Consider the following 11,174-nt stretch of genomic DNA (forward strand, 5'->3'; position numbering starts at 1 on the left):
CTCCATATTTCCTCCAAAGAGTGTTGTCCACATCCTGCCTTCTTATTCCCATCTTAGATAGAATATATTTTTGTCCTCATCTTCTTTAAGTGTTCCTCCCGTAGTTTTTTTCTTTGTGGGTGTTATTCACACGCTTCAGTAGGTCACCTTTCTGGGTGAATCTTCTACCACAGACAGAGAACCCATGTCATGTCTCCTCTGTGTGGGACAGCAAGCATGGTTAAAGTCCCCTTCTGATGGAAACTTTTACCAAAACTCTGTTTGGGTCCGAAAATGTTTTGGTCAGGTTCTCCTTGTCCTTAAAACTTTTCCCACAATCACCAAAGCTAAAGGGGATTCTCCCCTGTGTGTCCATATATGCGCGGTTAAGGTTCTCTTCTGATGGAAACTAAATGGTTTCTTGCCTGTTTGGATCCGTTTATGTGCTTTCAGGTTTTTCTTGCGATTGAAGCTTCTTCCACAATCACCACAGCTAAACGAGTTCTCCCCTGTGTGATTCATCATTTGCTTGGACAGATTTCCTTTGGGTTTGAAGGTCTTGCCACAAATGGGGCAGGGGTACGATTTCCCAAGAGTAACGTGCCTCAGCAGGTCATCTTTCGGAGCAAACATTTTGCCAAAGCCACAGCAGCGATAGATTCCCTCCCCTGTGTGAATCCTTGTGTGCATCTTCAGCTGGCCAATCAGAGATAAGCATTTGCCACAGTCAAGGCAGCTGTGAGTCTTTTTAGACGTGGTACTGGGTCTGGAATGATGTTTTTCCAATTATGGTTTTGATCCAATAGTGGGTTGGGATCCAATGGTGGGCTGCTGTCAAGTCCTACTAGGTCCTTGCTTACAGCTGAGCTCTGGCTGAAGGCATTGTTTAGGTTATCTGGAGGAGCACAGTGAATGTTGAGACTCTGTAGGTGGGATTCAAAAGGTTTGAGATCAACTGGTTTAGAGTCGCTCTCTTGGTTAAGGACCGAAGTGGGTCCTCCTGCTCATATTTACGTTTCACTCGGGGAAAGCCAATTAATATTAACTCAATGATTTTAGCCTCCAGCCCTTGAACCTGCTCTTCCTCCTGACTGGTCTGGAGTTGCCTCTTTAATCTGTGTGGGCTCTGAGTCCTCCTGGTCCACACACCTGCTCACAGTGCTACTGCTGCCCAGGGGAAACCACCTTTTCAGAGACAGGGAGAGAGAGCTGCAGAGTTTCTGAAGGGAAGTAGAGAGGAACAGAGGTCTATMAAGTATGTTACATCTTTAGACATTCCCTGGCCAAATGCCATTGACATTCCCTGGCCTAATGCTTAGTGGCATGACTTGCCATTTCAAACTGCTGACGCAGACAATTTTGCACACAGATCAAAACGATTTCCTAAACAGTTTACTGAGTGTTGATTGCATTTATATATCGCCTTTCCAGATCCTCAAAGGGCTGCAAGGGGGGGAAACTCACCTCATCTACCACCAATGGGTAGCACGCACTTGGGTGACGCACGGCAACCATTTGTGCCAGAACGCTAACCACACATCAGCTATCAGGTGAGGAGGTGAGGAGTGACATATGCCAATTAGCAATGAAGGGGGTGATTAAGTGGCCATGATGGAACTAGGCGAGGTTGGAAATGTAATTCAGGACACCAGGGTTAACACTCCTACTCTGACAATAAGTGCCATGGGATTTTTAGTGACCACATCGTCAGAACACGTGCCATCCGAAAGAAAGAATAGGACTATAACTACACTGTTAGTAAAAGAAAAGACTATCTAGACCTTAAAATGGTTCTTTGGCTGTCCCCATAGGAGAACCCTTTGAAGAACCCTTTTTGGGTTCCAGGTAGAACCCTTTTGGGTTCCATGTAGAAGAGGGTTCTAGAGGGTTCTACATGGAACTCAAAAGGGACTAAACACCTCCCTCTGCAACTGGATCCTGGACTTCCTGACAGGCCGTCCCCAGGTGTTGAGGGTAGGTAGCAACACATCCGCCACGCTGATCCTCAACACGGGGGCCCCTCAGGGGTGCGTGCTCAGTCCCCTCCTGTACTCCCTGTTCACTCATGACTGCATGGCCAGGCACGACTCCAACACCATCACCAAGTTTGCCGATGACACAACAGTGGTAGGCCTGATCACYGACAACGATGAGACACACTATAGGGAGGAGGTCAGAGACCTGGCCATGTGGTGCCAGGACAACAACCTCTCCCTCAACATGATCAAGACAAAGGATACGATTGTGGACTACAGGAAAAGGAGGACCGAGCACGCCCCCATTCTCATCGACGGGGCTGTAGGGGAGCAGGTTGAGAGCTTCAAGTTCCTTGGTGTCCACATCACCAACAAACTATCATGGTCCAATCACACTAAGACAGTCGTGAAGRGGGCACGACAAAGCCTATTCCCCCTCAGGAGACTGAAAATATTTGGCATGGGTCCTCAGATCCTTAAAAGGTTCTACAGCTGCACCATCAAGAGCCTCCTGACTGGTGGCATCACTGCCTGRTATGGCAACTGCTCGGCCTCCGACCGCAAGGCACTACAGAGGGTAATGCGCGTGGCCCAGTACATCACCGGGACCGAGCTTCCTGCCATACAGGACATCGATACCAGGCGGTGTCAGAGGAAGGCCCTAAAAATTATCAAAGACTCCAGCCACCCTAGTCATAGACTGTTCTCTCTGCTACCGCACGGCAAGCGGTACCAGAGCGTCAAGTCTAGGTCCAAAAGGCTTCTTAACAGCTTCTACCCCAAGCTATGAGAATCCTGAACAGCTAATCAAATGGCTACCCAGACCCCTCTTTTACACTGCTGCTACTCTCTGTTTATTATCTATGCATGGTCACTTTAACTCTACCTACATGTACATATTATCTCAATTGCCTCGACTAATCGGTGCCCCCGCACATTGACTCTGTACCGGAACCCCCTGTAAATATCCTCGCTATGGTTATTTTACTGCTGCTGTTTTAAATTACATTTAACATTACATTTAAGTCATTTAGCAGACGCTCTTATCCAGAGCGACTTACAATTGGTGCATTCACCTTATGATATCCAGTGGAACAACCACTTTACAATAGTGCATCTAACTCTTTTAAGGGGGGGGGGGTTAGAAGGATTACTTTATCCTATCCTAGGTATCTCCTTAAAGAGGTGGGTTTCAGGTGTCTCGGAAGGTGGTGATTGACTCCGCTGACCTGGTGTCGTGAGGGAGTTTGTTCCACCATTGGGTGCCAGAGCAGCGAACAGTTTTGACTGGGCTGAGCGGGAACTGTACTTCCTCAGAGGTAGGGAGGCGAGCAGGCCAGAGGTGGATGAACGCAGTGCCTTGTTTGGATGTAGGGCCTGAATCAGAGCCTGAAGTACGGAGGTGCCGTTCCCCTCAAGCTCCGTAGGCAAGCACCATGGTCTTGTAGCGGATGCGAGCTTCAACTGGAAGCCGTGGAGAGAGGGAGGAGCGGGGTGACGTGAGAGAACTTGGGAAAGTTGAACACCAGACGGGCTGCGCGGCGTTCTGGATGAGTTTGTAGGGGTTTATGGCACAGGCAGGGAGCCCAGCCAACAGCGAGTTGCAGTAATCCAGACGGGAGATGACAAGTGCCTGGTTAGGACCTGCGCCGCTTCCTGCGTGAGGCAGGTGTACTCTGCGAATGTTGTTAGAGCATGAACCTACAGGAACGGGTCACCGCCTTGATGTTAGTTGAGAACGACAGGGTGTGTCCAGGATCACGCCAGGTTCTTAGCCATCTGAGCCTGCGAGGATCACAATGGAGTTCCGTAACCCGTGATGGCGAGATCATGGAACGGGCAGTCCTTCCCTGGGAGGCGAGCAGCTCCGTCTTGCCGAGGTTCAGCTTGTAGTGGTGATCCGTCATCCACACTGATATGTCTGCCAGACATGCAGAGATGCGATTCACCACCTGGTTATCAGAGCGGGGAAAGGAGAAGATTATATTGTGTCTCGTCTGCATACGCATGATAGGAGAGACCAATGTTGAGGATATGACAGAGCCAAGTGACTTGGTGTATAGCGAAGAAATAGGAGATGGCCTAGAACAGAGCCTGGGGACACCAGGGGGTGAGAGCACGTGGTGCGGAGACAAGATTCCTCGCCACGCCACCTGGTAGGAGCGACCTGTCACGGTAGGACGCAATCCAAGCGTGGGCCGCGCCAGAGACGCCAGCTCGGAGAGGGTGGAGAGGAGGATCTGATGGTTCACAGTATCAAAGGCAGCCGATAGGTCTAGAAGGATGAGAGCAGAGGAGAGAGAGTTAGCTTTAGCAGTGCGGAGCGCCTCCGTGACACAGAGAAGAGCAGTCTCAGTTGAATGACTAGTCTTGAAACCTGACTGATTTGGATCAAGAGGTATTCTCTGAGAGAGATAGAGAAGGAGAGCTGGCCAAGGACGGCACGTTCAAGAGTTTGGAGAGAAAGAAAAGAAGGGATACTGGTCTTAGTTGTTGACATCGAGGGATCGAGTGTAGGTTTTTTCAGAAGGGGGTGCAACTCTCGCTCTCTTGAAGACGGAAGGGACGTAGCCAGCGGTCAAGATGAGTTGATGAGCGAGGTGAGGTAAGGGAGAAGGTCTCCGGAAATGGTCTGGAGAAGAGAGGAGGGATAGGATCAAGCGGGCAGGTTGTTGGGCGGCGGCCGTCACAAGACGCGAGATTCTCATCTGGAGAGAAGAGGGAGAAAGAGGTCAAAGCACAGGGTAGGGCAGTGTGAGCAGAACCAGCGGTGTCGTTTGACTTAGCAAACGAGGATCGGATGTCGTCGACCTTCTTTTCAAAATGGTGACGAAGTCATCAGCAGAGAGGAGGAGGGGGAGGAGGGGGAGGAGGATTCAGGAGGAGAGGAGAAGGTGGAAAGAGCTTCCTAGGGTTAGAGGCAGATGCTTGGAATTTAGAGTGGTAGAAATTGCTTTAGCAGCAGAGACAGAAGAGGAGAATGTAGAGGAGGGGGAGTGAAAGGATGCCAGCTCCGCAAGGGAGGCGAGTTTTCGCCATTCTCCGCTCGGCTGCCCGGAAGCCCTGTTCTGTGAGCTCGCCAATGAGTCGTCGAGCCACGGCAGAGGAGGGGAGGACCGATGCCGGCCCTGGAGGAATAGGGACATAGAGAGTCAAAGGATGCAGAAAGGGAGGAGAGGAGGGTTGAGGAGGCAGAATCAGGAGATAGGTTGGAGAGTATTTTGAGCAGAGGGAAGAGATGATAGGATGGAAGAGGAGAGAAGTAGCGGGGAGGAGAGCGAAGGTTGGGACGGCGCGATACATCCGAGTAGGGGCAGTGTGGGAAGTGTGGATGAGAGCGAGAGGGAAAAGGATACAAGGTATGGTCGAGACTTGGAGGGGAGTTGCAATGAGATTAGTGGAAGACAAGCATCTAGTAAAGATGAGGTCAAGCGTATTGCCTGCCTTGTGAGTAGGGGGGGAAGGTGAGAGGGTGAGGTCAAAAGAGGAGAGGAGTGGAAAGAAGGAGCAGAGAGGAATGAGTCAAAGGTAGACGTGGGGGAGTTAAAGTCACCCAGAACTGTGAGGTGAGCCATCCTCAGGAAAGGAACTTATCAGGGCGTCAAGCTCATTGATGAACTCTCCAAGGAACCTGGAGGGCGATAAATGATAAGGATGTTAAGCTTGAAAGGGCTGGTAACTGTGACAGCCATGGAATTCAAAGGAGGCGATAGACAGATGGGTCAGGGGAAGAAAGAGAGAATGTCCACTTGGGAGAGTGAGGATCCACAGTTAAGGCGCTAGTAGAAGCATTATACTGTAAGTATTCTGCGCATGTCACAAATACAATTTGATTTGATCATTTTCCACCTGGTATTCTGCTTTTGCTTTTTCAAGTACCCCCTGTATATACCTCATTTTTGTTATATATTTTTTTACTTCAGTTATAAAATAAAAAAAATCTTTACTCTTATTTTTCTTGGAACTGCATTGTTGGTTAAGGGCTGGTAAGCATTTCACGGTAAGGTCTACACGTTTGCATTCGTGCATGTGGGGGGGGGGGGGGGGTTGGTTTCCCCAGTGATTTTACCCACACACTGCTAATGTCTCCCATAGACCTCCATCTCACCATAGACACTATTCACATGGACAAACAGTTGAAGTCGGAAGTTTACATACACTTAGCCAAATACATTTAATGTCACGTTTCACCGGGTGGCTCCTCTCCCTGTTCGGGTGGCGCTCGGCGGTCGTCGTACAGGTCCTGACTAGCTGCCACGATTCCTTTTTTTCGTGTTTATTTTGTCTTGATCCATTTCACCTGTATCTATTTGTTGTTAATTAAGGGCTATTTAAACTCCCAGGTCCCGCCTGCTTTTGTGCGGGCTTATCCTTTATGTCATGGGTGTATTATTGTTTTGCTCTTACGTGTTTGCTGTCCGTTATTTTCCCTGATTGGGGGACATATCGGTTTATTGGTCATTTTGCCTGGTTGTTGGCTGGGCCCAGCTGAATAAAACGTATATTCATTGGAAGCACTGCTCACTGCGCTAACTCACACCCACCACTCCTAGCGATCCGTGACATTTAAACTCAGTTTTTCACAACTCTTGACATTTAATCCAAGTAAAAATTCCTGTTTTAGGTCAGTTAAGATCACCACTTTATTTTAAGAATGTGAATAGTCAGAATTAGTAGAGAGAATTATTTATTTCAGCTTTTATTTTTTTCATCAATTCCCAGTGGGTCAGAGTTTACATACACTCAATTAGTATTTGGGCTTTGTGATGGCCACTCCAATCTTGACTTTGTTTGTCCTTAAGCCATTTTGCCACAACTTTGGAAGTATGCTTGGGGTCATTGTCCATTTGGAAGACCCATTTGCGACCAAGCATTAACTTCCTGACTGATGGTCTTGAGATGTTGCTTCAATATATCCACATCATTTTCATTCCCATGATGCCGCATATTTTGTGAAGTCAGCCAGTCCCTCTGCAGAAAGCACCCCCAACATGATCTGCCACCCGTCTTCACGGTTGGGATGGTGTTCGTTCTAAAAGAAAACTGGTATATGGCAAACAGTTCTTATTTTTGTTTCATCAGACAGAGGACATTTCTCCAAAAAGTATGATTTTGTCCCATCGGTGCAGTTTGCAAACCTAGTCTGGCTTTTTTATGGCGGGTTTGGATCATGTGGCTTCTTCCTTGCTGAGAGGCCTTTCAGGTTATGTCGATATAGGAACTCGTTTTACTGTGGCTATAGATACTTGTACTGTGGTTCCTCCAGCATTTTCAACAAGGTCTTTGCTGTTGCCTCTGGGATTGATTTGCACTTTTCGCACCAAAGTACGTTCATCTCTAGGAAACAGAACGCGTCTCCTTCCTGAGCGTTATGACGGTTGCGTGGTCCCATGGTGTTTATTTTTGCGTACTATTGTTTGTACAGATGAACGTGATCCCTTCAGGCATTTGGAAATTGCTCCCAAGGATGAACCAGACTTGTGGAGGTCTACAATTTCTTTTCTGAGGTCTTGGCTGATTTCTTTTGATTTTCCCATGATGTCAGGCAAAGAGGCACTGCGTTTGAAAGTAGGCTTTGAAATACATCCACAGGTTAACCTCCAATTGACTCAAATGATGTCAATTAGCCTATCAGAAGCTTCTAAAGCCATGACATAATTTTCTGGAGTTTTCCAAGCTGTTTAAATGCACAGTCAACTTAGTGTATGTTAAATTCTGACCCACTGGAATTGTGATACAGTGAATTATAAGTGAAATAATCTGTCTGTAAACAATTGTTGGAAAAATTACTTGTGTCATGCACAAAGTAKATGTCCTAACCGACTTGCCAAAACTATAGTTTGTTAACAAGAAATTTGTGKAGTGGTTGATAAACGAGTTTTAATRACTCCAACCTAAGTATATGTAAACTTCCGACTTCAACTGTATTTAAAAAAAAAATATTATCCTCTCACTTCGCCTCTGGTTTCAGGCTTGCTGGGATTTGCTTYGTCCACAAGGAATGTTCAATTCTACTTTCTTCTTCAGATTTTATTAACAGTTGGAAAACAAATTCAATTGCGTTATTTACCATTATTAATTGGGCTGGAGCATGGACCAGTGGCAGGGAAGATCTAAACCTTGCTGATATGCTTCTAGAACTCTTTGCCCGCCTATCTCCAAGAAAACAAATTGCAAATATATKAATCACATCTCCGGTGGTTTACTAAGCATCTCTTTCATATCTGCCTCCTGAATGCTGTTAAACTTACCCGGAAACGTTCCCTTTCTCTCCCATATTGCTSACATGTTCCACCGTCTCAACCTCCTGCCAATAATCACACCTCCCAGTTGACTGCTACCTATAATATTCAATGTAGTATTCCTTCAACATTGTATGCCCCAGTCTCAGCCTAGAAACTATGGTCTCCCTTCTGTCTACCCGAGGACCTCCCTGCCCTCGCCTTTCCCTGGATCTTAAAAAGATGTAGGCCCTTTCCCTCCATTTCACACAGGGGCGGACTGGGATCAGAAATCGGCCCGAGCATTTCTAACGCACTGGCCCATTCCGTCCCTTGAGGCCCCCACACTGACCCATTATTTTTGCCTACCCCATTATAAGCCAAATAAGGATTTTGCGCAAAACCMCCAATTTAGACCGGCCCACTGGGCCAAAAATGGATTAGCCCATATAGCTTTTGCCTGAACTGCCCAATGGCCAGTCCGCCCCTGATTCCACATCTCCTGCCACTTCTTAATAACAATCACTTCCCTAAAGTTAGCCACTTGGCCTCTGCTTTACTGGGACCTCCATGTCAACATTAATATGTCTAAGACCCACTGGACACACAATGGTTGAATCAATGTTGTTTCCACGTCATTACAATGAAATTAAGCTGAAACAACGTGGAAAGACATTGAATTGACATCTGTGCCCAGTGGGGAGCTTTGTTGTTGGCCAAAAAATATCCATCTCTTCATTCCCCTCTAATCCTTGAAATAATCCTTTCAATTCACACATACAACATGAGCTGCCATCTTATATTTCAGAACTGCTTTATTAGTTTGAATTCAATCATCCTTGTTGTTTGTATATAGGCCTACACATGACATTTTTGGGGGGTTTCACACTGTGGATACTGGTATTCAAAATTGCTATGAGAAATCTTTTACACACATACACAAGGCACAGTGTCAATTCAATACAGCATTTTAATTACAAAGCTAGGCAAAAGGTTTTAGACCAACTGAAAAGCAATATAATAATCAAATTCCTCCATCAAATTACTAGTTCTGTCAATTAAATGAATTTTCCTTGTCCTCCATATTTCCCAGCAGGCATTAGGTAGGGAACATGGAGTTATTTCTGGGTCGCACAGCCTGCCTCTGCATCTCGTACATGTTYACATAAGATGATAAGAGGTCATCCATTTTGTAACCCTGAAGAGCAGAGTCAAATAGAGTCGTTGGGGTATGAACATAGAGGCAAAGTCACATCACATTCTGGCTCTTGTGAATAAGTCACTACAATGCAACTGTTTGTGAAGGTCATTTAGTACACCCTCAACAAACACTACTTTCGATTTACATAAAATTGTAATTTATTGGTTTAAAGAAGGCAACATCTTTAATTTAGCCTCAAAGACATAATGGCCACTCACCAATGAGGTCTCACAAAGTAAAGTGTTCCCTTTGACCAGGTTGCCAATGGTGATGTGGAAGTAAGTGCTCCCGCTGGACCAGTTGGTGATGCGGTTGAACGGGTGCATGACCAGAAACTCCTGAGGTTTAGGTAAAGGTCAAAAGGTAATATTTGGTTWAACAGAGAAGGTAAATACTTTATAGTGCTGATGGTGGCAGAAGTGGGATCCAAGCTTGATGTTGTCTTAATGTTGTGGTGCAGCATTTGGAGAACAAACGCGAGGGRAAATGTTGTTGTCTGAAGAGATAGCATTGTATTGTATACAGCATCTCCTCTCTCTCCATCTTGTTTCGTGCAGGTGACTGTGACCTCAGACCAATTGGCAGTACACCCAGAACATTGTTCTAGAAACCAAAAGGGATCTCAGTTTCAAGGTCTCAGCTTGGAGAGAAGAAGCCTTGTGAGGTATTGGTCGGTCACATGCAGGAACCAAACGTTAATGATGAATAATGTAAATCATGTAAATATAACTTGTCTGTGTAAGCAATATATAAGAGAACTAACGGGACTGCCCCGGGAGAGCTCCCGACCGACGTGTACTATGGTGCATTAAGTTTGTTGGAATCTCTCCAGCTTGCTGATAATACAGAATGATTCATTTAAGTTTRACTTTAAGTCCCTGGTGGTAATTTCCACRGCACACATGTAAGCGTTCAGATTTTTAGGAAACTGCACCTGATGTCAGCATAATTATATGACAATCTGTCAGTAAATGTACTATAGATTAAAGATAAAAAATGCTCTGAATGTTGATCAAATCAAAATAATCATATAAAAAAACAATGGTACGTTTACCTTTGTTTTGGGGTTGATGAAGTTGACTCCTTGCTTGCTGATTGCAATCTGCATGATACTCGGGTAACTCGGTTCAGAGGTTTGCTGTGAAGCAAGAGCATACAGAAATTCACCAATGGGATGGTTGGTGTCTGTATGTATCATTTTTGTATCGACTTGAGCTGTCTGCTAACTTACCTTTACTTCGAAGAAAGCACAGCCGAACGTCGGCCAGTGGCAGATGCCTTTTAGAAAGGCCACTTTAGCCTCGTCCAAGGTGATCCCGGCCTGCTTGTTGTASGAGGCGATGATGTGCTATACGGGAAGAAGAAAACAGAAAGATTCAGAAATGTTGGTATTTCTTTATTACTATATATATACAGTTRAAGTCGGAAGTTTACATACACCTTAGCAAATACATTTAAACTCAGTTTTTCACAATTCCTGACGTTTAATCCTAATAAAAATTCCCTGTTTTAGGTCAGTTAGGATCACCACTTTATTTTAAGAATATGAAATGTCAGAGTAATAGTAGAGAATTATTTATTTCAGMTTTTATTTATTTCATCACATTCCCAGTGGGTCAGAAGTGTACATACACTCAATTAGTATTTGGTAGCATTGCCTTTAAATTGTTTAACTTGGGTCAAATGTTTTGGGTATTCTTCCACAAGCTTCCCACAATAAGTTGGGTGAATTTTGGCCCATTCCTCCTGACAGTGCTGGTGTAACTGAGTCAGGTTTGTAGGCCTCCTTGCTCGCAC

General features: G+C 45.7%; 1 protein-coding gene across 1 annotated transcript in view; it reads right to left on the bottom strand.

The window, feature by feature from the left end:
• Positions 1 to 8,973: 8,973 nt before the first annotated feature.
• Positions 8,974 to 11,174, bottom strand: part of LOC111979676 (unconventional myosin-VIIa) — a 32,961-nt gene continuing 30,760 nt past the window's right edge. Inside the window, 4 exon segments of the mRNA XM_024010301.2 lie at positions 8,974 to 9,374; positions 9,596 to 9,715; positions 10,432 to 10,515; positions 10,609 to 10,725. Of these exon segments, the coding sequence (XP_023866069.2) occupies positions 9,276 to 9,374; positions 9,596 to 9,715; positions 10,432 to 10,515; positions 10,609 to 10,725 (420 nt within the window). The 3' untranslated portion in view covers positions 8,974 to 9,275.

The sequence above is a fragment of the Salvelinus sp. IW2-2015 genome, linkage group LG19 (assembly GCF_002910315.2).
Source record: "Salvelinus sp. IW2-2015 linkage group LG19, ASM291031v2, whole genome shotgun sequence".
Lineage (NCBI taxonomy): Eukaryota > Metazoa > Chordata > Actinopteri > Salmoniformes > Salmonidae > Salvelinus > Salvelinus sp. IW2-2015.